Here is a 26,557-nt window from a genome sequence, read left to right on the forward strand (position 1 = left end):
AGTTAGATTGAGTACCACGGTCAATAACTCTTCTACGTTTATGGGCGTAATTCGCATGCACCAATCATTCATCGATTGACCACTGTGCGAGGCGTAAGGTGTTCGCACCCCACCTCAAGCCTATTTAGGAATGGGGCGTACGCATGATAGGGCAACCCTGTAGACGGCTGTTCCAGGCCTGTTTATTGAACGCCATCATCGCTGCCAGCTGAGTTTCGACAACAGGTATGGGGAATCAGACGTTACCCCAGCCCGTTTGATCCTGCTCACAACTCGTATCTTTTCAATTCCTCATAAACAAGAGAAGAAGGGACTCTCGAGGAAAACCATCGTCAATATCCCCTCAAGTTCACCATGGCTACCACCTCAGCGCCCATCACGCATAAGGCGCCGGTGATGTTCTGTGCACCCGGCAACCCCCAAGACCCTAAAACCAGTTTCGGGGGTTATGGCGACAGCATTGACTCCATCGTGCCATGGCCTGGTGGTTCCCAAATCAGTATCGCGACGATGTCGAGCGGTGCGGTCCCCAGCTGGGTATTAGACATTATGAAATCTGTCGTTGAGGAGTGGCTAAGAGGTCTGGGTGGTGGGCTTACCGTGGAATGGCTCCCTGCTGGCAGTGCCGCGAAAATCCGCATTTCGTTCCAAAATGATGTGCCCAATTGGAGCTGCGTTGGCGCTCGCGCTCGTCTGTATGATCAATCTAAGCCAACAATGAACTTCAACTTTGGGGGCTGGAAAGACGATAGAGTGGTCTACTCTCATGCATACACCAAGAGACTGGCTGCGCATCTCTTTGGCCATGCGCTGGGATTGTAAGTCCAATACTTGTTCCGAATATAGTATTCTGTTCACAAAGCTCATGTATACTTAGACCTCATGCTCAAGTGAAGCAGACTCTATCATACAACAAACCCGAACTTGAAAAGCTTTGCGGCGCTTACTACGCTACTATGATTCAGTCCGCAACAGGTTGCCAGAAGTTGCAGGACAGCTCCTCAATTATGCACCACGACCTCCCATCTGCCCTGAGAAGCAGCGGCGCAGATTCACTCCATGGTGGTCGTGTCATTGATGTAGAGGCACGCAGCCTTCTGCAATCGCTCTATCCCTTGCTGCCGAAGCCCCTATGCGACCGCTTTAGTATCAGAAACCTCAACGGCTTCAAGGAGGGACTGAATGCTAATGGAGTACATAAGGCAATAACATCAAAGACGAACAATATAGTGGCAGGACTCTGCCGACTGGATATGGGCACTAATGGCAACTTCCGCCTCCAGTCGAAGATTACCGACATTAAAAAGAAGAAAGAATACACATGGGAAGTGGGAACTTGGGCTGACACCAATCTTTTTGATGCCTCATATTCTATCCTTTCGTTCGAAGAAGAGGACCAGAGAGTGCAGACCGGTCACACCGAGTGGAAGTACCTATCTGGTGGAAAATCGCGTTCAACCCACCGGAGCTTCACTAAGCCGTTCAGGACCATACCCGAAGTAATCGTCTTCATTACAGGATTCGACACTTTAAAGGGGCGTAATATCCGCATTAGCGTGTCCGCTTCAAAGGTCGACAGGAATGGATTCACAGTGAACATGGAGACGTGGGCTGGTAAGTATCTCGCCTCTTTGTCTCGAAAACCCTATAGTCACCACCAACTACGCTTAGGCTAACACGGCCTTTACAAGACTCCGAGATCTACAACCTCACTGTCTCTTGGATCGCGCATGAGTCAGATGAGTGGACAATCCGATCCGGCGACCTCACCTATCCGGTCTCTCCGTTCGAAACAACGCGCGAGAGCAGTCGCACCGAGTCCTTCAAGAGTCCAATGTCGAGGGACCCTTTGGGCATATTCTTGGCCTTCACGTACATTGACGCGCCCGGCAACTGTCCTATTCGCCTAAATTTGAGGTCGGAAATGACACAGGAAGGGGTAACGGGGGTATTCTCGACGTGGGAGGAGGAGAGCAGGTTTTATCGATGTCGCGGATGTTATTTTGCCTACTGTTAGGCATATGCGCCTCACTGACAAGACCAAACGTAAAATGATTCCATACTCTGTTTAGTTCCTAAATTACGTTATGCTACCTTATGGTTTCTTTTGGATAATACTAGTTACTTGCGATGTCTCTTTATTGCCAAATTCCATCGAGCTAAACAAGATGTAACTATTATCCTATAACCAAGTCCTGGCCATCCTATTCTATGGCTAAGTTGTCTGTGACCCCTGTTTCTCAGCCCTTAAAAATGCTACCATCGACTTGAACTCCTCATACGTTCTCAGCGATCCTTGAGTCATTGTTCCAGTTTCTCCGACAGCCTCCTCATTTGTACCCATAAGCTTCATCAACTCTTTCGCATCATCACTTTGCAAGGCACCCTCCTCAAACGTCTTATTGCCTATACCAACTACAGACTTTGCGTCTCTAACAACCTGCGAAGAGATGGATGATGCGATTGTGGTGGAATCCGCGCCTTGAGAGACAATGGCGACGAAGCTGCCTACACCAACAAGAGCAAGGTCACCAAGAGCGACAAGGACCCTAGCCCCAGACGTTCCGTTGATCCCTTGAGAGGCCGTTTCCTGGAGAGCTTTGCTGACTTCTTGGTTAATGGCGACAGTCTCGAGAGCCTTGGTAAATTTGTTTGCTGTTTCTGGATCTTTGATGCATATGGCGGTTCGCTCTCCGCCGACGACACCCCTTGTCTTTTGAATGTAGTTCTCGACTGCATCGACGACATCTTCCATGGCGGTTATAACCCCCTGTTTGAACGCGTTAATTGGCTCGCTGGCAGAATCTTCTTCGTTCTTGGCCGTATCGTTGCTCTTACGCAAGGCCTTAAGCAATTGGCGCTGCGCTGGCGATAGTTTGATCTGAGCACGATCGAATCCCTGTACAGTGATTTCTTCCGGGCTGTCAGAAACCGTCGTGGAATCTGTGTCTTTACTCTTGTCCTTGCCAAGGCCCTTGGTCCCATTACCATCTTTCGAGATCTCATTGTTGTTGCCTGTCTTTGGCTTCTGCTTCACGATATTCTTTCCCTTTCCATCGTTTGCATTTGGTTTATCGTCTTTATCGTTTTCTTCGACCTCTTCGTTGCTGTTGGGGTTGTCTTTGGCTTTGTGATTATTCGGTCCAGCCGAACCAGGACTTTCATCATTGTTGATAACACCATTACGTTTACCACCCTTCCATTTACTTCCATTGGGTACGGAATTCCTTTCGCCCTCGTCCATTGATGGGCGGTCCTCGCTCTCGCTTTCCTCGCCACTGAAGTCATTTTCAGGGCGGTTGCCGCGTTTAGGCCTACTCTTGAAGCGGTCCTTCTTTGGCGGAAAAGACATGGCTGCGAGAATTTATGATCGAAGTCAGGGTTGGAGAGTGGTTTATAGATAAGGTATGATGGGCATTGATGCTCTGGGGAGGTTTGATCGAACCAGGACGTCAGATATCGGTAAATGGCCTCGTTCTCTTAAATCGAGTAGCGAGCTCAGCTCCCCCTGGCTGGGAAACCCTGTATCACAATGCAGTTGCCGTAAGGACAAATGTCTTCAGTCCAATCTAGAACATCGGGTCACATATCAAGTGACCCCAATTCTTTACTTGGCAAAAGTTTGATTGAAAAGAGGCGAGCTGAATATGCGTATTGTGGCTTGATATTGGTCCAAAGGCGGCACTTATCTACCAGTCGAATGGGATCCGTGTCTGAGATACTGTGCAGCTACGACCGAAATGGAACAATATCTCAGAACTATTAACAGACTATTTACTCAGTATCAGCGGGGCTGGGTCCCACTACTGCTAATAGGCATTAGTTGTTCTTGGCAATGTGACACCAGACTCACGAAACGCCGCTATTGGAAAAGTGCAGCCAATAGCTAGGAGCATGTTACTTTCAGCTCATGCAGGATTCTGAAGAGCGGCCGCTGGCGATCTCTTGAGCTGTATTGATAGCAGCCAACAGAATTTGTTAATTATTCTCATACGTTTAGTCAATCAGATGGAACGATAAACGCGCGAAACATCACATATTGATTATCTCACTTTTCGAGGTAGCATAAGCAGGGCTGGATTAACGTGTGTCAACTACCTCTGAGGGTCTATGGGTATACTCCAAAACTTGGACACTTTTCTTCCTCGTCGCTTAGGCTCACTGTACGCAGTCATGTCTCTCGAAGATATTCTTTCACCCAACCTTAACCGGTATTCTCCGCAGTCCAGCAGTCGCTATCTCTCCACTCGGCTCGTTACCCATAATGGCACCACTATTGCCGTGGCTCTGGGCAAGGCCGGAGACGGCTCATTATTCTTTGCGTACTCTATCTTGAATGCTGAAGAGGAAGACCAGGCGAAAAAAGAAAGCGAAGCGAAACCGTCAGCAGCTGGGGAAGCCGATAAGCTTGACTCACAATGTTGGTTCGACAATGCCAAGATACTACAGTTTTCATCCGAGGTCAGAGTCATTGGCGAAGAATCGGTACCAGTTTATCAAATCCCGGCTGTCGATCTCAGCGGCCGTAAGGTCATCCGTGCCACCACTGAAACGGAAAAGGAAAAGCAAAAGCTCAACGAATGGCTCTCGTCTTCGCTTTGCCTGATGGATCCAGAAGTCGTCGATTTTCAGGTGCTCTCTGATGGCCGATATGTATATCTCTTTCGTCAAGGTGCCGTTGTAGCCAAAGAGTCACCAAATCAGTATATGAGAGGAGGTGAGACTGGCAAGCCTCCAGTTGATGGCAACCTGCTCTGCGACCGTTTTGTGCTTGTTGGGTCGACTCTCAATCGGCCTTTGGAGGCCAGATACCAGCGCAGCTTCCAGAAGCAAATACCACTCAATGACAAAGATACGCTCGGTGCACGAGATATCAACTACTTTTTCTATGAGCCGACACACTCGTTGCGGTTCGTCCAAGATCTCACGAACGGTCGATTTGCTGTGCTCAGAGCGCCTACGGTCATCAACGGCGTTACCAGATGGATCATCTTTTCCTACTCTCGCAAGTCAGGCCAAATCGAATGTGTCACCACCGACACTGCATTGAACGGCCTCTTTGATCTACACGGACACGTGTACTACACTTGTAAGTCAGAGAACCATACAAAGGTGTTTGAAAACGGCCCAGGCTCCTGCACAGCTTCCAGAAGCGACAATGGCCGAACGTGTAATGAGGCGAGGGTGCCGATTCTTCCAAATACACCAGCATCAAAGCGCGCCATTCGACTTAACGGGGAGCTGCAACTTGATCTAAAAGAGGACATTGATCTATCTACCATGGCCGAGGGTTTTACTCTTGAAGGCTGGATCAATGCACATTCTCCAAAGGAAGACGCGAATGGTTCGACTATGTGCTTGTTCTCTCAGGGCCGTGATGGTAGCCCCTCGGTCTTGCTTGACGATAAGTTACGGCTTGTCATTCGCGTGTCGGGGACCGACCAATCTATTCTTACTTCTGACACGAGTCTCAAGGCTGATACGTGGACTCATATTGCCACTACTTACAGCGTCGCAACACAGACCTATAGTCTCGTTATCAACGGAGTGCTTGCTGGCTCTGTGTCTTCTCCAGTCAAGCCTGGTAATTTTTCAGGTCTCGGATACCAACCCAAGGTGACTGGAAGTGGTTTTGTTGGAATTATGGACGAAGTGCGCTTATGGAGTTATCCATTTCATCCAGCTAGCATTGAATGTAAGATGTCCAAGCGAGCCACAGGTCTGGAGTCTGGCTTAATGGCGTGCTGGCACTTCGATGAAGAGTCTGGAACGGCTGCCTTTGACGCAACCTTTAACAGCCGAGAGTTAACCATTGATGGCGTTAATGGAGCCTCGATACCGATGGACGTCTGGTCTCAGGCTGTTGCACCAATGGTGGCGAGTTACGGTCTCGCACGACGAATTCTTAGGCTACCGCCGTCAGTAAATATCAATGGCGGTATCAGTGCGACCATTTACAACGAACAAGTCATGGTTTCAAAAAGTGATGCAGATAAGGAAAAGGCCAAAGAACCCTCTGAGAAGCCAAAGTCCCAAGGGTATATGAGACGTGGTACACGGGTTCTTCTATGCTTTGTTACAGGCACTGGAGACTCGCCTGGGCGTCTTGCCGTGCTCGACTTTGGCTTGCTGTCGGACGGAACTCTCCCCGACACTCCAGCATCTATTCCACTGCCATCACTGACACTCCCCAGCAAGGCCGGGACCGCGGAGTCTCGTGTGCATACCTCACTTCTCTACATTGGCAGCCAAGGCGTAGAAATGTTTGGCGGTATCCTCCCCTCTGACGCTGCAGAGTGCGGGAGTGAAGCCCCGTTTGCCTTCGAGTCAGCCATGGGCACCGTGAAAATCTACTTCAGGGCTCAAGGGCGCTCAAAAAACAAGCTGTCGGCTCTAGACTATTGCATCTCGCGCAGCGTCACCGCGGCCGTCGTTCCGCCCTCCATGCTCGGTGGGCACGAAGGCATGTTCGCCACTTGTAAGTTTCGGCAAGCCAAGAGCATTGTATTCGAGACAAACTTGTGTCCATGGGCCCCGCCGGATGTGGCCATTCAGCTCACTCTGACCGCGAATCTGGGTGACGACAAGAAGATAGTAGAGACATGGAATGGTGAGCTGACAGTTTCTTGTTGTACGCTTTCCAGTCAATTTGAGGGGCTAACGAAGGGTCATCATAGGTGTCCCAGCGCAATTGGACAAGTTATATGCCCTCCTAAATGGTGCGAATGGAGCAAAGCCTTCGGACACTATTGGCCATATGGCTGAGCTGAAGGAGCTTACAGTAAGTAATATCCGGTTACACGACGCTGTCTCTTTTAAGCAAGTCGCCAACATTATAATAGCCAAACAATTACCGGAACTTGAAAGCACCGCCAACCGAGCTCATTCTTCAGAATAATCTCACTCGCCCTGTCACGGCAGGATCTTACATTTCTATTGGCATGCGCTACTACATGGTTTTGCAAACCGCGACTGAAGGCAAGAGTGTTGCAATATCACTCCAACGCGATAAAAGACCACAAAGATCTCCTGTCAAAGGCATGGAAGTCTTGCTCCAGGACTATGACCACGATGGGCTGGTAACATCCGAAGGCAAGCCTCCCGGCGACTTTACAAAGGGTTCCAGTCTTATTGCTATGTTTTGGGATCGGTCTTCCACCATCGACGATTTGTCCAAGACAGCCATGACCACGAAAGTCCAAGTACCTGCGACAAGCTTCATTAACTGCAAAGGTCAGAGTCCTGCCTTTAGCTCTCTTTTCAACTCGACTTGTCTTGTTCTTGATGGTGACACAATTTACTCATCGCTCGAGGACGGTGTGACTACTGCTCCTTGCGCAGGTATTTGCTTCGAAAGCTGGATCAAAGTGGAACGTGCTTCGGGAAACACAATTGCCGTTGCATACACAGCAGAGCATGCTCCCCGTGCCGAAGGATTACGCAAAGAACAGCAGTCTGTCGTGCTCAGTGTCTCAAAGTTCTCAGGTGGAAATGTTTATGACCTCGTAGGGAGCGTCAATGGCCTAGGTTTCTTTGTCAACGAGCAGTCGGCGTTGAAAGTTGGTAATTGGGCACATGTTGCCTGCTCGGCCAGGAACACCTTTGCTCTAAATTCTTCGGGTAAAGGTTACATCGACTTGGGCACTTCGGCCGAATGGAATCTGTCAGATTTCTCGCTTGTCTTTACTCTCCAACTGAACAAGGACAGCTCCGGCGAGCAGACTGTGCTTGTCAAATCTGAGAGCGCTGGTGCCTCCACACCCATACACATCAAGATCAACTCCAGCCGTCAGCTCCAGCTTTCGTACTGGGCTGCCAATGAGAACGGGGAACATCCAGAGGAGCGCAGATTCTACTCACCAGCGGATAAGCCCTTCATTCCTGGTGAGCCATACAAGGTTTTCATCTCTCGCAAGCTCGAACATATAACCAGAGACAATACTGCTCCCAGATTGTACCAGCTGGTCAACATGCTTGCGTGGCGGTCAGACGGAAGTTTGCACATAGATATGAAGCCTGATAGTGTCGATACTATCAAGGAAGCTGAATCAAAGCGTACTGTCAATCAGATTATGACATCAGGAGCCCAGCAGACCCACGGCCCTGCGCAGGGCAACGAAGCGCCCCTCTGCCTTGGAGGTGCGTCATGGAGCCAGGGAAACAGGTTGCAAGGCATCATTGGATCTATTTTGTTGTACTCGTCGGCAATTCTGGCACCCCAATCGCCCATGGCGCTGCTAGAGGCGTCTGGAAACACCAAAGATGTCATCGGCTCGTGGTCGGGCCGTGATGCCAGCGGCTACAGTCTTTTAAACGACCTGGGACGGAACCATGGCAAGTTCAAAGGCGAGGGACTTGGTTGGGTTATCAGCCCTTACAAGCCGGACCTCCAGCTCTCGGTCTTTGTCAATGGGGTTCGTGTCAAATACCAGCAACCGAGTGACAGCCACAGGGCTTTATTAGCTCAAGCAACCCCTGTTGGCCCGCACCAACTCACTTTGGGGAACGCCTTAGCAGCTGGCGGTAATGACGATACTCGCTTCTTGTGTCTCGCTGATAACTTCACTGGGGAGTTTGATGAATTGCGTATCTGGAATGTGCCACGGACGAGGGAGAATATCTGCGATTCAATGCATACTCGCTTGACAGACGTTTCCAGTGACGTTGCTGCCTATTTACCATTCGACGAGACAGCCAATCTAGCAACAGATACCGCAGGCCAAGGGCAGAATTCCATTCTTTTGGATACTTCGGTCAACTGCTACAATCTAACACCGCTTCTCGGGGGAGGGGTACGCAAGAAAGCTTCCGAGGCCCCTGTGGGCCTTGACTCCCCTTGTGTCTACCAATCTTTAGGCGCTATCTCAGACAAGCTCAGAGGAGTCACGATATCCGCATGTCCCTCTGTGGCCGAGTATGGTGACCTGCAAATTGAGTCTAGTGGCTCTATGGGGGGCAGCTACAAGCGTGTCTATTCATTCATCGAATCCAATGGTAAATGGTGTCTGGTGACGGGCTTCCGCATTGGTTCACTCCAGACTGAGTGGGTTGGTAATGTTCAGACTGATCCAACGCTTATTGGATTCATAGAAGGCGCGCCGCCAGTTCCTATTGAGAATTTCATCGACCAAGGCACGCGCCCACATTCAGCGATTAGCTGGAACTACAACAAGCGCTGTATATACACATATAGTTCGAGATTCGAGCAAATCAAAAATACTGACCTATCGCTTGCCAGGGGCCTTGGGGCCAAATGGCAGGTCAGTTCTGGGATTGGCGTCGAAACAGAGACAAGTGCTGGTCAGATCAAAGCATCCCAGAAGATTGCACTCGATGTGTCTTCTGGTCTAGTCAACAATGAAGTTCGCACATCGACAACAAATATGAACGTTGAGATGGAGGTCTCGCTCGCGGGAGATTGGAGAGCAAAGAAGGCACGGCGGGAAAGTCAGGTCAACAGGAGTACGATGCTCTTAACATGGGTCTCGCCCTCGTCGAGAGTGAAACTGCTGACTTGTTTGCTCTCCGACTCAAAATGCCTGGCCCTGTTGCGCCCCTCATTGCGTACCAGTTGCACCCCAACCCCGACATCCCCAGAGACCGGAACACCGTTTCTTTCAAGATAAACAGTGCGTACACCAAACAGGGCTGTCTAGATGGCCGCCGTGGCTTGACCAACGATCCAGACTACCCTGTCATGTCTTCGCCGATCAAAGATGCTTCGTATTTCAAGCCTGCTGAAGCATATGCCCTTCGTGAACAAATCCGACGAGCCGAGGAACAGCTAGAGGCCGAATACGAGCGCCACTCTCTATCCCTACCCTCAAAGGACATGAAACTACCTCAGAGAACACATAGAAATATCTGCAACACATATGTCTGGACGGCAGAAAGTGGAAAATACAAGGAAACGAAGTCTACACTTGATATGGTTCAGTCCGAGGGTGCCATCAATTCAAACACTAGAATATCTGCCGGCTACTCGCTCGACATGGAGCTCGCGTTTGGAAACGGGCTTGTCACTCTCGACGTTGATGCCATGTATAGCGCCCACTTCAACTTCAACATGACCAAGGAGAAGACTACGGACGAGGGCTTCGAGTTAGAGGCCCAGTTTCCTCCACATGTAGATATAAGACACAAGGATCCAGATACGGGCGCGTATGTTAAGAGACCTGGCGCTGTCGACGCCTATAGATGGATGAGCTTCTGGTTGGAGCCTAGTGTGGAGGCGACTGACACATTCTTCCAGAAGGTCATTGATCCAGTGTGGCTGGAAGACCCGCTCGACAATGACGCTAAGACGCTGCGGATGCTCCGTGAGAAAATTAATAAGGAGGAGGGCAATGCTAGAACCAAGGCCTGGCGAGTCTTGCATCGCTGTACCTATGTCAGCCGTGTCCCCGAAAAGGTCGAGCAACGCCCTGCCAGATTCGCAGATACCGAGGATGAGAAGAAAACAACTCCGGTGGCTGACATTGCGGCGAATTGGCTGCTGATCCAAAAGCTAGAGCCTTTTGAGCGTAGTGCTCAGTCCAAAGAACATCTGCGTAATATTCTGAAACCTCACGCCCTGAAGCTTTTTCCTTGTTTAATTCCCCAGACTAGTTTCTATCACTCTGTGTCGGACCTGATAGCTGATTACATTGGGTTGGCTTAGTATCTTAGCTAAAGTTATTGTCAATTTACTTCCCAAGTCAGGCATTTCCATCACTCCATGCATTGATGAGCTAAAAAGCACATTCAGCGGCATGCACATGCTGATTCGGTGAAATTACTTCCTATATCATATTACCAAGTGAAGAGTCGGCGCATAGCTGGACCAGATAAAGAATCATTTCAGCGGAAAATTCACCGTGATTATATGCGATAAGAGCAACAAAACGCCTACTCTTCTCCTCTCAACAGCTTTCAATTGCACGCACAGCTTTGTCTGAAAGCAGATTGGATATCAGCGTTGGGCACAATATCGGACGAGAGTCTAGGCCTCCCCTACAAAGAATTGGAGAACTACACATCGTCAGCCGTTGAGGTTCGTTTTGCCCCTGCTAGTTCAAGCGAGTGTCTGGGGATGAAATCTTATGCGAGCCAATTAAGATCGACTTTTCAAAGCGTCAGCATTCAGCCGCCGGTAACCAATCACTTACTCATCAAAACATCCTGCCATACTACTCGCAGGCATGCAGCCGCTTGTGCAGGTCAGGGTGGTAATACCATAATTCGAGCGAAGCCCACCTTTAACATTCCCAACTTGCGTGTCAGAGCAGTTTCCTGCCTCGAAATCAAGGCCAACGACAACGAGTTGAAATGTCGCTTGTTCCAGTGGTACTAATGTGTAAGACTACAGTCGGCACTCAACGCTGTGGGACGACTGTTTCTTACGAAAACCATGTCTCAGCGCTGTGCTTGTATCTAACTTATTTAGCACGCCGATGATCTTCGTTTAAGAGTGCTTTTATCACACGCTATCTCATTTCTGGCTGCAGATCCTAGAGCTTATCGTTTTATGTCACTCAACCTCTTGGTATAGAAGCGCGTACGAAGCATGCCTTCTTCATTATGGGACTAGCCGCCTTGTCTTTGCCACAAGACTTGTCAATAATGACGCCCCAATCAGGAGCAAGGCCCAATGCACTGGTAGAGGCGGCACTTGACGTCCAAGACTAACTTCACGACTGGAATTCGTACGAAGTGGCTGGACATCCCAGAAAAGGAATAAGCGACTTATTATTACGGGTGTAGATCATTAAGCAGTGATTAATTATCTCTCAGGTTACACTCAGAACGAGGCGACCATCTGTCCCTTCTTGTCTTGGAAGTGGAGGTTCTCCTATGCATGTAGCCTTGGGACGCGAACCAGTAGTGGCGCGTCTTGATATGCACACATCAATCGAGCATATCGCTTGAGGCAGCCTACCCTGTGCCTTAAATCCGCTCTCAGGTGTCCCGTTTGTTTGGTGGCTTGTGTAGATCGCGGTGTGGATCTATGACGAGCAAATGCGATTAGATAACGATGCCTACCATACAGAATTCTAATTTGCCCCGTTAGTCTATATGTTGTGTCACAATGCAGAGGATCATTCCCAGATATATCCGACGGGTTTTTTAGATTCAGCTCCCTTTCGTTGATCACCACGTCAATCGGCAACATTCCTGCCACGTCTCATCGCATCAAGTCTATCTCCAACGCAACCTAACCTAGACCCCAGATACGACTCCAGATGACAGACCTCAATTAATGCAACACAAACCACGTGGAATCCGAGTTTGACGGATGCAAGTCCGGGGCAACCCATCCCAAGCATCCCATCACCAGCAGGTTTCAGCCTTTATTCTTGCATCTCAGCTAGTAACATAAGCCAGGATACTTTAACCGGGCCGTTGGAACTGTCACTTAACGCTCCTATAGGAATTAAACCGTATCATTAACTCTAAATACTTTAAGCAAACGCTACACGCACAAATCAACAAGTGTCGCCTGGAAATAAAATGTAACGAAGCCTACCCTGCATTTGCCTGATGACCCCCAGGGCACAACAAAACCGCGGACACCAAGCAAAGGTGTCAGAAATACTTGATCCATCATCTCTTGAGATATGCCTAGGCTTGTCTGAGAATTTCTGTCATATATGATGGAAGTCTCATGTTTTATTCCATCCCCCAATTGCTTCTCGAAGGATCAACGGCAAGGAATGCCGCTCTTGGCACAGCGCCGGGAGTGTGACCCGATAGGTGCATTAATTCCACGCTAGCATCAGCGCGTCAGTCATCAATTGGCGCGCCTGTGAAGAGCGACTGTTACAGGTTATGGTTCTGGACTTTTCGTATGGCCCACGTGAGATTCGCAGGGGACGGAGATGGAGAGGGGCAGGGATGTGAGGCTGGCCGCCCTCCAATTTCTTTTCTCGTTGCCTTTATTTTGTGGTGCGTTTAGCCGGGTCTTTGATGATTCGCTCGCATGTTGAGTGTTCCCCAGCTTCTCCAGTGGTCTTGAGGAATAACCGTATACACTGGAGAATCATGACCCGCCTTTCCCCAGACGAAGCCACGTTCTTTTTCTTCTGTTATTTCTTCCTTTTTCGTTCTTGATTGTTAGTTAGTCTGGGTATTCGGTAAATAGACTCCCGGTTCGGTATGTTTGGCTTCAAGCTCACCTCGGCTCGGGAGTAAATACCACGAGGCTCGTGAGTCAAGCGTGGAGATGTTTGGAGTAAAACGGGGAAATTAAGACCGATGCATGCAACCTCGTTCCCAAACCTGGCATGACCCCGAAGCTCACTCCCGCCGGAGTCGCGCCGTAGTGGTGTCTTGATCCGGGGATGTTCTGCGGGGTTTCTCGCGGGGAACTCGCCTCTCATAGGCCGCCCTTGGTCTCCAATCTCCCTCGCCATTCGTGCGTCTAATGCCCGAGGGAACCTTACCCCAGATGCCTAAATCCCCTCCCCATACCCCAGCACGAATGCACGCTACGTATCATCGCCCAAAACCCTCTTTTTGCCGGTTACTCTTAGCTCAAAGGTACTTTTTGATGGCTACTCCATCCTTCCTTTGCTAGGTTAAGGACAGGGATCCATACGATCGGCATGTTCCCAACGCGACGTTTCAATTTTCTTATAAAGTGTCAACGCTCGGCACCGTTGCATTTTTCTCTTTTTCTTTGACTCTCACGTTCTCCTCAATCATTGTTGATATCCAGTAACACGTCAACATGAGCACAAACGACGATAACAAGGGCATCTCAGAGGTCAAGGGCGACGGCGCCCATATCGACCATGCCTACGATGTCGAGGCAAAGAAGGAGATGGCCGCTGACATGCAGGGCGCCATCGACGCCGAGAACGCGGAACACAACATGACCGTTCTCGAGGCCGTTAGAGCTTATCCCGCTGCTTCTCTCTGGGCCTTCAACATGTCTTGCACAATTGTACACCGCCCCCAAAATTTCCTGTTTCTGTGTTTACCCCTCACCGGTGAATTGTGGCTAATTTGAGTGCGTTGTAGATCATGGAGGCTTACTGTGTTTTCCTCATCGGTAACTTCATCGCCCTCCCCGCTTTCGCCGACAGATACGGTATCTGGAGTGACACCAAGGGCAAATATGTCATCGAGACAAAGTGGCAATCTGCTCTTCAGGTCGGTGGCCCCATTGGCGCCATCATCGGTGTCACCATCGCCGGTCCCATCACCAGCCGTATCGGATACCGATGGGCTACCATCAGCGGACTCATGCTCCTCAACGCCTTCATCTTCATCTTCTACTTTGCCGACTCTCTGCCCGTCATGCTCGTCGCTCAGCTCCTTGAGGGTATCCCCTGGGGTATTTTCATCGCCAACTCTCCTGCCTACTGTTCCGAGATCGTGCCTCTCCAGCTTCGAGCTCCTGCTACGCAGATGCTTCAGATGTTCTGGGCCATTGGTGCGATTATCGTCGGTGCTGTGGCCTATCGCTACAATGATCTTCATGAGCAGGCTGCTTTCCGGTATGTTCACTCAATTCTCATCACCAATCTCTCAATTGGCTAATAAAATCTCAGTGTGCCTATCGCTCTTCAGTGGATGTTCCCCACTCCCCTCGCCATCCTCATCTTCCTCTCCCCCGAGTCTCCCTGGTGGCTTGTCCGAAAGGGTCGTCTCGAAGAGGCTGCCAAGGCCGTTCGACGTCTCGGACGTTCTACCCACGTCGACAACGCTCAGGAGGCTATTGCCATGATGAGACGTACCATTGATCTCGAGAAGACCGTCAAGGAGCCCAGCTTCATTGAGCTATTCCAGGGCACTGATGCTTACCGTACTGCCATCGTTTGCTGCGTTTACGCCGCTCAGAACCTCACTGGTAACCTGATCGCTAACCAGGCTGTCTACTTCTTCGAGCGTAAGTGAATCCTCGTATGAGATTTGATGAACTGTACTGATTTGTTTACAGAGGCCGGTATGCCTAACAAGACCGCTTTCGCTATGGGTCTCATCACCTCCGCCCTCCAGACCGTCTTCGTCATGCTTTCTTGGATTCTCACCAGTTACTTCGGTCGTCGATCCATTTACCTCTGGGGCTCTCTCGGAAACACTGTCCTCCTGGTCGCTCTCGGTATCGCCGCCACTGTCGGTGATGTCAAGTCCACCGTCAACTCCAACACCCAGGCTGCCCTCGGTCTCATTGTCTCCGTCCTCTTCACCCTCGGACCCGCTCCCGCCTCTTGGGTCATCATCGGAGAAACCTCCGCTATTCGTCTTCGACCTCTCACCACTGGTGTCGGCCGTGGCTGCTACTACCTCGTCAACATCCCCTGTATCTTCCTCTCCTCTTGGATGCTTAACCCCACTGTAAGTTCACCATTTTCAGAATTCTCAAACCAGCTACTGACAGTGTACAGGGCGCCAACCTCGGTGGCAAGTGCGGTTATGTCTGGGCTGGTACCGGTTTCGTCTGCTTGGTCATGGCATACATCTGGCTTCCTGAGATGAAGAACCGATCTTACCGAGAGATCGACATTCTCTTCAAGCGCAAGGTCCAGGCCCGCAAGTGGAAGAAGACCGTCATCGACGTCCACGACGACGAGTAGATGTTGCTACTCTCAAGAGAAAAACAGCATGATTTCTCATGGGGGAAGATCAAGCTGGATACTTCGTGTTGTTCTGTTTATTTAAGCGGCTGGATCATCTAAGGTGGTTTTGTAAATCACACATCGACCTATGTAGTCATACGGCAGTAAGACGATTTGAGTTGTCTTGTTACCTACAGACTTTCTAGGAATATTTAATCATGATTATCATAACATGTTCGCGCTATCTGTGAATGCTGTATTATAAATGTTGAACCAACCATGCGGTACGATACGTGATCTGCACGTCGCGTCTCACTGCATATTGTCCTCGACGCGGTCGCATCTACCAATGACCCTTTTGAGGCAATTGCGGTATAAGATGGGCCGTTGAACTAGTGGCAACTGAATCGGATCTGTTTCTGAACCCCACTTCTCACTCATCGGAATATGTACCCCCGAAAAACATCAGAGTCCTAAGCCAGTGGACCTGACCTTTACTTACGACCTGTACTCAGTGTCCTGACAGGCAATACTCAACATTAAAGAAGTGAGTAAAAACATATTCGCTGCTGTAGCAAACTGAAATCGTGAGAATAACCTTAGTCATCACTTTCATAGGACGTATTGACGATGCAATGATGATATAACCCATGACGCAATATTTACGATTGTCTCATCTCCACCTTGACCAGTATATCATGATCTCCAACCATTCTCTCGTAACCCATCCTCACTCAACTTCACACATCTTCCATCATGGCAGAACAAGATATCTACGGCGGTAAACTCGCCAATAATTCCCCCTCCCTTCCAAAAGGCACATTCACCGGCTCCAGCGCCGAGCAAGACATTTACGCCAACAAACTAGCCGGTCACGCGCCCTCTCTTCCCCACGGGGCATTCACCGGATCTGGAGCCGAACAAGACATCTACGGCACTAAATTCGCCGACCACTCTCTCCCCAGACCTTCTTCGTTCGCTGGATCTGGGGCCGAGCAGGATATCTACGGCAGCAAGTTTGCCGGCCACTCTCTGCCTAGGGCTAGTTTCGGAGCATCTAGCGCCGAACAAGATGTTTACGGCTCGCATTTCAGCCGCACCGCGTATCAAGGTCTAGGCACTAGCGCGCTGGGCCTACTGCACTCCGCAATCTTGCCGTCTTTTAGTCTGCATGCTGGGTTGTCGGCGGTCGCGTATGGGGTTTCGCGGTATACGGATAGGGTCGAGGGGAAAGATGTTCTTTGGGCTTCTGGAATGACGCTGAATGCTTGGTGGAGCGCTATTGGCTCTAAGTATGTTTACGATAATGTTGCGCCTATTGATGCTTGGAATGGTCTTGGATATTCGCAGAAGCTTCTCCTTGCTGGTGTTACAGCTTGGGGGGTGAGACTTACTTCTCGCGTTGTGTCGCGAAGCTTGAAGCGTGGAAAGGATGATCCTCGCTATGACGTTAAGAGAAAGGATCCTGGTTTCTGGAACAAAGCGCTCTTTACCACCTTTTTGCCCGAGGCTGTTGCACAGACTATCATCTCGCTTCCATTCACAATTCCCTTCCGCGCTGTGGCCGAGAGCGCCGTCGCTTCACCTTTTACTTCAAACGGATTCGTCTTCCATTCGCTGGCTATCTTCTTATTCACCACCGGCTTCGCCCTTGAGACCTTGGCCGATTTTCAGCTTGAGACCTTCAAGAAGGACGACAGTGCTCAAGGCATCAATCGCGAAGGTGTCTGGAGCATTGTTCGACACCCTAAGTAAGTTACCCCCTTCAAACAGTGAACGGCCCAAGGCTAACGCTCCCAGTTACCTTGGCGACGCCTTAATCCACGCCTCGTTCCCAATTCTGCTCCTCGGCGCCGGCATCCTCCACCCCATCACTGCTCTTGGTCCAATTGCCAACTACGTATTCCTGCGTTACATCGGTGGTGATAGAGAGAACGAGGAGAGTCAAGCCGAGCGATACTCCAAGCACGATGCTATCAAGGCGCAAGAGTATGAAGAGTATCGCCAGCAGAAGAACAGCTTCTGGCCGAAGTTGGAAGAGTTCAGGAACAACTGGACGCTTGGAGTGTTGGGGGTTGGTATCGCTGGTGTCATTCTCGAGAGAGGGTTTCGAACCATGGTTTGAGAGAGGGTATGTTTGGATATACTATGGAAATATTGTTGATCAAGAAATGTTGTCTATCTTACATGTGAACAACGTTGTCCCCCACTTTGACCTAATACCTGAAGTCATCCCCTGTCGCATTAACCGCTTGGCCGACATAAACGTGTCGATGATTCATGCGTTACTACCGAGACCACCAGGCGATTTGAATTGTGTAAATATTAAGTTTATTGACCTGGGAATCAAGATTATCGATTTCGTTTGACCAAGGAATAGCCTCTTTTGATCCTGACCTTTGGACCTTGATGACAGCAGCATTGCTTGCATGAACACTTGCACTTCTGATGTTCTACCCCCCGTCAATCTTCCTGATGTAATCTGAAGCATATGAGCCCATGAAAGAATAGTCTAGTCTATCACATAAGTTCATGCTTCAGAAAGGGATGCAAAAACTTATTCAGCTCCGGTGGTCTTCCTGACCTTGACGTCAAATACAGGGCAATTGCCGCTTCCCTCGGTATTAGCATAGAATGCACCATTTACTTCAACCGTAGTGCCGTCGTTGGAAACCCCCAGACCCAAGAAACCATGTGCAATAGTAGCCCATGAGGTCCTTATGTCGATGGAAGACCCTTCCCTAAAAGGAGCTGTGTAATGAGTGGCCATGAAATCTTAGGCTCTGCTCAAAGTTAGCATAGAGCTCTGGTTAACCAGGCGCTGTGAACTACATCGCCATGCATTTCGCTCAATTGCTTGTTCGATCATGGAGTTTGTCTTGCAGCCACCAAAGAGCTTCCCAATGATATAAAGAAGCGTGGGAATAGCGTATCGACTGTTGTTTATATTCCAAAATTGCTTTTTCTGTTAAAGTTAATGTATTTCAGATGCAATCTCATTACGATTACAATGGATTTATTCATTGTATATTATCCTGATCTGGAAGTTAACTATTGGACATGTTGTAACCACTTGTAATAGTTCTTTTGTGCGTTTTGTAAAAAGCATCTGGACGTTCGTAAACATGCACCTGAGATCGCTGAACCTTCAATCATATCGGTGGATTGTATCATCAAAGCAGGTCTTCTAGTCCATCTCAGCGATCTCATGATGAACACAGACATGAGGGCTTACTGTACACTGGGACTGGGTTAAAACAGGCTCTTTTTCTGCCAACAGATTTGTTGTTGTCCATGGATTTGCTACGGAAACCACACATGGTACCAAGGTCGCCGAGAACCGCGAGTTCCATTTCATTGTGAATGGGTGTGGAGGTGCGAGTGCGAAACAAAGGGCAATTAACAGTCAGCATCTGCTTTTGGGGGTTTTATCGAACGGTTTTCTTTTCGTAGATAAACCTTGGCGGTAAGAGTTTTGAATCGAGACTTCGGTCCACCAGCCACTGCTTGTAAGATGTGATGGAATGCGGCTTGTCAGATGTCATTGCAAACTTGGTTATACAGACCCTACGTGAGTCTCATCAAGATATTATCAAACCATGCTGACATTGAACTTTTGCATTTTTAAACTCGCCTGATGTGAGCTAAGCCGACGTAGTCTTCTGTAACTGATGTCTAAGACCTTTCGTGAAGAGCAAACTGCTCTTACAGTCATCAGATACATGCAATTGATGCCAACACTTTACAGCCTCACAGAACTGCCAGAGGCTTTCTCTTGTCAATATTCCTTGGATGTCGGGCGAAAGGCTTAAAGCCCCAGAAGGGCAGTGGGGGGTTCTATAAAGATTTGCGAGAACAAAGCTGATTCATAGAATCTTTTGGCCAACTCTCTGTCGTCGGGCTATAATATAGACTTTCTGGTTTCTAGCAATCTGTTCACCTCGGCACTTCGTCTCGGCAGATCTTTAAAACGGTTAGGTTGCCAGAGAGTCCTATCTGTAGAGGGCCCAGGAAATCAATAGCATGCAACTAGCTTTTCAAAGCCGCCATTAACGTGTCGCAAAGTGGGAATAAGGCTTGGAAAGCCACATAGACCATTACCCGGTAATGGAGATGCAAGGGTGCTAGGGACGGACCCCTATTTTCAGTGACAAAAAGGCTTAGTTAAGTTTGCAGAGATCTACTGGATTCTAGACTAGGCATTGTGGGCACTTTATGTTTCACGTGGGACGTCTACTCTCTCCCTTGGGCTTATTCAGCATAGCCTAGTTGCGCTTTTACCGTTTCCAGCGGGGCTGTGTTGACGTTCAGCTCTGTACTGGTCCCTTGGCGACCTTCAGCACAATCCCAAGGCGCACTAATGCTCCGAAGAGGGCGAAACACGGGAACCACGCCACGAAGACGCAATATTTGAAGTTCTGGGGATGCCGAACTAAGCGTGATACCCTAGAGTAATGGTTCAGAATGATCATAGTAAGCCAATCTTGACTAGAAATACATTGATGTCTTGATATGTAATAGAAATCGTTGCATAAAGTGGTAGCTTTAATTTATAAATACAGAGGCTATGGTCTTCCAGAAATGATTATTACTTACCAGTGGCCGTGTCGACAGGGCCGATGTTTTGGCGATTGTTCATTGTTGATTTTGGTATCTCAATTTCCAATCGAAAAAGTCGAGTAATCTCTTCTGAGAGCATAAGGACCTCTGAGGGCCAGGCCGCTAGTCATTGGCCATCCTTGACGTATGGGGTTGGCAACATGCTGAGGTTCGTGTTGCAGACTAAATGCCCTTCGCTCATTACTGTGAATCAGTCTCTCGATTTCGCAATCTTCTTAAATCCGCCACTCAACGGTCTTGCCATTTTGGTTTTACACGTAATACTCCGACATGTGCTTAATAGTTTGCGATTAGGGTGGGCCTGCTGGCCACCGGCTACAGATTGCGCGGCGGCATTCTCGATACTATGTTGACCAGACAAGGATCTGATTCCGGTGAACTCCAATATCCAGGAGTTGGGCAAGCTCTTGGCAAGCTACCAGGGGCCGGTGTCGCAAACCCGACGTCCGCAAGCGGCTAAAACAAGCGAGATGCTACCTAAAAATCGCTAGGGACTGCAAGAAAAAAGCCACGTTTGTTTCCATGTGTCTACTGCCGGCATGAACTCAAGAAGACGTTGAACCTGTAAAAGAGAAGGAAATTTACCGGGAAGAAACGCCCGTAAAATTGAGATGTGGTAGTGATTGGTCTCGGGTCCGAAAGGGCTCAGCCCCCGAGCTGAGACATGGGCCGGTGAGCACAGCATCTTTTTGGCTGCATGACCGAGCCGTGTCTTAGAATACGCTTTCGCCACCAAGATCGAGACACGACCAGCCCTAACCTCGACTAGCCTTATATTGAATTCCTTGCATAACTGTAAGATAGAAGGGTTGCAACGATACGCATGCTTGTATTTACCTCAGAATGCTCTTACTTGCGTTCCAGACTATGGCAACCCAGACAGAAATGGGATACAGAAGCTGAAGTTTAACACAATGAAGTTTCAATTGGGGTTCACTTTGACCTTGTATAACATTAACCATTACGATATCATGTAATATACTATTTCAGGACTGCATGTTCCAAATACAAAAGCCTCAGTAGATATAGGCTACCTGCGTTGTTTACAATTACTACACAACCCTCCAGGGTTCCATGAAGTTTTAGATATATGTAGGGGACTGCTCAGCTGCTTTTTCCCAAGCCCAAATGCAAATCGAAAAATGTCGCCAAGCGAATTATTTCCGTTGTGGTGGCTAAGACACGGCTCCGAGGTTGTACTAGCTGCTGTGTCTCAGAGCGCCGATCTGTCACTGTACTCAGTCTTGGGAGTATGATTGGTTTTGGTTCGCCACTCGTGAAATATGCGCCCGTCTGCAGATGACCAGCTTTTGGAGCAGTCCAAGTAATTCAGAACAGAAGAAGGCATTGGCACATTTTATAAATAACATCAAAACTTACCCACGAAAGACCAGTTTCAGAACCACCAGCTGATTATCCTTTTTACTATTTAATATGTCAACACCGCCTTTGTCCAATAACCCGACAGGGTATCTTCACACTCCGACGTCAAGCAGCGCAAGTAGGAAAAGAAAAGCAGAGGAGATTCTTCCGTCTCCCTCCTACCCGCGCCAAAAACCCCTAGCACTGCCTACAGCCATGTCATCCACTACCGCTCCAACAAACCCAATATCTCCTATTTCACACTCGCAGTCATCGCCTCAGAGCAGCGCCGACGCTTTTTCATCAAAAATTAAACAGGCCATTGATCTACACTTTCACACATCGGAGACCAATGCAGTCGCCAATGCAGTCCTTCCTTTCGCAAGTGATCCAGTTATGGATAGCGGGAATACGACAGACACATCTCATGACGTCGATCTAACTTCTGTAAGTTCTTACTTGCTGCTTCTAAGTTCAGTGTAGCTGATTGCACACAGGACTGTAACTCATCGCGCCATGAATCATCAACGCGATCCGAGACAGAGTCTGACTGGTCAGATACAGAGGACATAAACCAAGAGATCCTGGACGTTACAGATCAAATCAACGACACAGTAGAAGCTAGGAAATGGTTGTCCTTTATCGATCATCATCTTCACAAAATACTGCACGGACTAGCTCAAATCGAGGGGGCCGCGGTGCAGGTGGCCAGAACCACGAATTCCGCGTTTGTGTTTTCTGAAAACGTTTGTCATCTCAAGGAGCAGGTCATGCTTTTCCATATGTGCCAGCAGCACAAGGTAGAGGAGTCCTACGGAGAACAAGCGTTACTCAGGTCTAAAGTGAGAGAATTGCAGGAGCTTTCAGATGCTCAGGTGAACGGCATTTCCAGCCACTACTGTCACAGCATTTGTCGGCCACCTGAGGAAATTAATACTAGTATTTGTCGGGCATCATTCAGGGGATAATGGGGTATTGGATTCTAATGCAAGACGTACGAAAATAACGCTATTACGCCTGGTAGGCCAGTCTGCGATTCTTGCCGTGAACCTGTCGTGATCGATAAGAATGCCTTTGGGATGACGTTTGCAGCGCAGTCTTCTGAGGCATTACCAACCAACCTGTGACTGTATTCAATGTTATCCCCACATTGGACTTCCTTCTTTTCTATGAACTGAAAGACGATAGGGAAGAAATCTTTTTTGCGTATCTCTTAGAGATCATGCCACGCTCTATAGGCCAGCTGTTATCAGCGGTGCAGTGCAGTAAAGGGTTGAGACTGTCCTCCATATTGAACTCCTTGATAAAGTCAAGCAGACGGTTAGCAAGCTCCTCCTCCTGTCCTTTCTCATTCGGAACTTTGTATTGCGAGTCCAAAGTCAGTGAGACCATCCTCTGTAGTCTTTGCCGCATCGCCGCCGTGTTGCAAAAGGGTTTCAACCACTAGGTATTGCACCCAGGCGATAGCTAGGCGTAGAGCAGCGTATCCATTTGCCTTGGAATGGTTGCGATCCGCCCCGTGTGTAATGAGAAACTCAGTGGTTTCCAAGTTATCAGCAGCCATGTGAAGTGGGGTCCAGCATCCGTTGATGAAAGCGCCCATGCTGAGGTCTAGTTTGTATTGGAGAAGGATACGGAGACTCCTCAGTCCAGAGCCAGAAGCGGCAAGGTGTGCTGGTGTTCTACTCACGTTGTCAAGCATGTCACGTTTTGCATCAGTCTTCAGAAGAACCCCGACAAATGCCGCCTTGTCGCCCTTGGGGGCAATATGAAGCGCCGTTTGACCCCATTCGTTCAAGGCGTCGATCGAGGCATGTTCCTTTAAGAGAAGTATCACGTTATTGAGACGCCCTTTCTTAGCTGCTGTGTGTATGACGTGTTCATGTAGATCGTCCTCGTGCATGTGACTGAGGTTAGCGTCTATTCCTCGATCAATTGTGGTTGAGGATACATTTTGACGGACTGTCGGCAGCCTTGTGCAATAGCAGTGGATATGATGTTACAAAGCCATTCACACCGAAAAAATACTCAAACATGTCAAGGTTTCTGGAATTAGTAGCCCATGACAGTTCTTGGAGGTAGTCAGTATTCCAATTCCGGTGATGCCAGAGTTGCCCCAGAATTTCAAGATTTCCGTGACGTATAGCATAGTAAAACGGTGTCTTCCCCTCGTCGAAAGCCTCAACCCGATTGGAACGACCTTGAAACATAAAGTTTGACGAAAGACAGTTTTTGCTAATCGAGAAGTGTTGGGCGATGAGTAGTTGGCCTCGCTTAACTGATGTATAAATGAACTTATTTATTTTCTGTTCTAACCCGTTGTCAATTGATGGGCAGAAGGCATCTTAACGACCCCAGTGCGCCAGGATTCTTGCTGCCCCAGACCAATTCTCTCCTATGAGAAGATTCTGGCGGAAAAAAAAAGAAGCTCTGAATAAGGGCTATGAAGCTTCCTAAGGAAGCGTATCGCGCAGGAGTGAGGCCGAACTTGTCCTCAAGCTTCATGATACTCTGCAATAAATTGCTTTGTATCACAGCAGCCACGACCTCAGATTTTGATGAAAGATATCCCATCTTTGTAGATATGTGAATAAAGGTCGAAGCCAGCCTTACCGGAAGTCTGAAGGCTGATACCAATAACTACTTGGTCCAAATCAGATCTGGGATGCCACCATGTCTGGCCGTGCCCTACGTCCAAGCTCCTCTGCTTCCATGGATGCTTCTTTCTCTAGGTGGCTATGGCAGTATGCGTGGATAGACAGAAGTCTTTCGTGTGACTGTTCTTCGATCATGACGAAGCCTGTGAATGTAAACAGCCCTAGGCGAGATCTGTTAGTTACAATTGAGGCCAGTGACTGAGAGTCTGTAATCACCAAGTTACGCGGCAAATGGAATCTTTTCCTTTTTCTTTCCTATTTTCAGTCTTTCCAATCAGGTTCCTCAAAACATAGTTTCGATAACACAAAGAAGTCCAAAACTAATGAGACTTGAGCACCTCAATGACCTCATCCCACTCGACACCCTCGTCGGTGAGCGCCACCTGGACCAAATCTAGTGCTTCAAAATGTTGCCATCAGCCGTGAGAACAGAAAATGATCTCTGCCCAAAGAGAAAACTGTTCCCGCACTGCGTTCATGACTTAAGGTACGGAGAAGCGCCAATTATGATCAGTTTTGCGTGGTACAAGTTTATCAGACTGTCGGTATTCACCTTGGCTTATGCAAATACGAGTGTCCGCTGAGGTAGGCTATTATCATATATCAACATGCAAAGCTCTTGGGACGGGAAACCGCAGTGGGGCGGCCACATTGCCTTGCTAATTCATTCTCCAGACTTCTGTATTATCTCATGCATCAGTTGCAACTAGTTCTCGAATCATAGGCAATGACAAAGACTGAAAGTCGTTTTGAGAGCCTAACTTGTTGCCGCTCCTCTCAAAGCCAAACAGTGCCTCTAAACACTGACAAGACTGTGACTGATGGATGGTTTCACAATGCACACCTGCAGCAAATTTGCCGGCGGTGCGCCTCCTGGCCTCGCGCTTGTTGCGAGACTCTATTTGCCTTTGTTCCAGCTACCGGATGTTACAACCTCAAGAACACTAGGCTATGGCCATTAATGCCAGAGTTCTGTATAATTTTAGCCTTACCCTGATGTTTTTAGAGTCAGTCTAGTGATCCATTTAGGACTTGGAATGACATCCTTAGCGGAAGGCTTGTTTCATAATTTCCGATAGCAAGGAGATGAACTCGATGGTCACCAATGAGAGTTGGATCTGATCCACGTCCAAACGCCGGCACATGTGAGATGCGTGATCTGTAGTGTCTATCATCTCAAAATAACACTCTCATCAAGTCAATTCTTGTAGTAGACCATCTCTCCGAGACACAGGTGCCACAGCTGACATAAATGACTAAGTCTCAGTTGGAAAGAAATATCTCAGTGACACCAGGCCCTGTCATGTGCTCAAGATAACGCCTTCGCGTCCAGTAACCCCCTCTCTTGCCAAGAAAATACAACGAGACCATGGTTGAAGATCTATACAGCGCCAGTCCCGACGCCACAGCCTACGATGCTGGGCCGGTCGGACTGGTGCTCTTTCACGACTTAGAAAGGCGTGGGAGGGTTCCAGAATGAAGACCTAAGATTTCCTGTTGGAAATATGCTCAGGGCCTGTATGAATGTATTGACCAGGGCATCGTTATAAATATTTCGATAGCGAGGATGAGAAAGATCTTCAAGGTCCCGAGCCGCAAAAGTCCCAAAGATAGAACGACAGACGAGGGATCTTTTAAGGCCTTAGACGCCATTTGAAAGATATTTTGGAAAAAGTCGAACTGACATGACTCACTGTCGGGACTCTGTTGTCAACTGCCTGCCTTTTGAAGCATGTTCAGCATGGGAGACAGAAGACTAAAAGAATCCCCAGTAGCTTGCCAAGAATTCAATACATCACGATATTCGCACAATGTACTGGACCTCAAACTCACATCAGTGCGCTTATCTGCATCCTAGAACTAATGCAACCATGCAGCACACCCAACCCATTTGACTACGAATGACTCACGACGGGTACTGGTTTCCGCAACGTAGACCTGTTTACGCCCGTAAAACGAAGCCATCAGACACCAACAACGTCGGTTCGACGATATCCCCGTGGGGTAATTCCTTTAAACGCCGATCCTCCGAAGCTATCTCCACAAGCTCAACCAGGTTGTTGACCTTCATCGGGGTGTTTACTGGCGCCAAGTGATTTAAGCTTATTCTGGATATGGGGCCATGAGTGCGGGGATGTAACAACAACGTGATGATCCTGGGTTCGGTTACAAATCTATGTTGCACTCATGCTAGGTTCAGACGAACAGCATCCGAGTTGTCCCGAGCAATGACTTCTCACGCGAGCAAACGGAGGGTGGCTGCGCCTCGAATAAAAGATCTCGGTGCGTAAAACTAGCCAGTCGTACAACACGAAGGCCATGCTGCGGTTCGGGGATAACAAGACCCTTCACGACAAGCAACAGCCAAGATCGGCA

The 26,557-nt window shown here is 48.8% G+C and overlaps 7 protein-coding genes; 5 read left to right on the forward strand and 2 right to left on the reverse strand.

The window, feature by feature from the left end:
* Positions 1-354: 354 nt before the first annotated feature.
* FFUJ_10099 (uncharacterized protein) lies at positions 355-2,017 on the forward strand (the record flags this gene model as incomplete). XM_023567925.1 has 3 exons in its annotated part: positions 355-818; positions 878-1,614; positions 1,692-2,017. 3 exons carry the CDS (start codon positions 355-357, stop codon positions 2,015-2,017), a joined length of 1,527 nt encoding a protein of 508 aa, XP_023435297.1.
* A 198-nt stretch (positions 2,018-2,215) lies between these two features.
* On the reverse strand, positions 2,216-3,352 carry FFUJ_10098 (uncharacterized protein; the record flags this gene model as incomplete). Its single annotated transcript, XM_023567926.1, has 1 exon — positions 2,216-3,352. The coding sequence occupies one exon, from the start codon at positions 3,350-3,352 to the stop codon at positions 2,216-2,218; it is 1,137 nt and encodes a 378-aa protein (XP_023435298.1).
* An 821-nt stretch (positions 3,353-4,173) lies between these two features.
* FFUJ_10097 (uncharacterized protein) lies at positions 4,174-10,660 on the forward strand (the record flags this gene model as incomplete). XM_023567927.1 has 5 exons in its annotated part: positions 4,174-4,509; positions 4,561-6,610; positions 6,678-6,781; positions 6,843-9,401; positions 9,461-10,660. The coding sequence occupies 5 exons, from the start codon at positions 4,174-4,176 to the stop codon at positions 10,658-10,660; spliced, it is 6,249 nt and encodes a 2,082-aa protein (XP_023435299.1).
* A 3,048-nt stretch (positions 10,661-13,708) lies between these two features.
* FFUJ_10096 (related to alpha-glucoside transport protein) lies at positions 13,709-15,560 on the forward strand (the record flags this gene model as incomplete). XM_023567928.1 has 5 exons in its annotated part: positions 13,709-13,924; positions 14,002-14,480; positions 14,535-14,872; positions 14,924-15,321; positions 15,372-15,560. The coding sequence occupies 5 exons, from the start codon at positions 13,709-13,711 to the stop codon at positions 15,558-15,560; spliced, it is 1,620 nt and encodes a 539-aa protein (XP_023435300.1).
* Positions 15,561-16,298: 738 nt separating this feature from the next.
* Positions 16,299-17,667, forward strand: FFUJ_10095 (uncharacterized protein; the record flags this gene model as incomplete). XM_023567929.1 has 2 exons in its annotated part: positions 16,299-17,293; positions 17,343-17,667. The coding sequence occupies 2 exons, from the start codon at positions 16,299-16,301 to the stop codon at positions 17,665-17,667; spliced, it is 1,320 nt and encodes a 439-aa protein (XP_023435301.1).
* A 4,073-nt stretch (positions 17,668-21,740) lies between these two features.
* Positions 21,741-22,492, forward strand: FFUJ_10094 (uncharacterized protein; the record flags this gene model as incomplete). XM_023567931.1 has 2 exons in its annotated part: positions 21,741-21,971; positions 22,022-22,492. 2 exons carry the CDS (start codon positions 21,741-21,743, stop codon positions 22,490-22,492), a joined length of 702 nt encoding a protein of 233 aa, XP_023435302.1.
* Positions 22,493-22,872: 380 nt separating this feature from the next.
* On the reverse strand, positions 22,873-23,427 carry FFUJ_10093 (uncharacterized protein; the record flags this gene model as incomplete). Its single annotated transcript, XM_023567932.1, has 1 exon — positions 22,873-23,427. The coding sequence occupies one exon, from the start codon at positions 23,425-23,427 to the stop codon at positions 22,873-22,875; it is 555 nt and encodes a 184-aa protein (XP_023435303.1).
* Between the last annotated feature and the right edge of the window lie 3,130 nt (positions 23,428-26,557).

This window comes from Fusarium fujikuroi, chromosome FFUJ_chr09 (assembly GCF_900079805.1).
Source record: "Fusarium fujikuroi IMI 58289 draft genome, chromosome FFUJ_chr09".
Taxonomy (NCBI): domain Eukaryota; kingdom Fungi; phylum Ascomycota; class Sordariomycetes; order Hypocreales; family Nectriaceae; genus Fusarium; species Fusarium fujikuroi.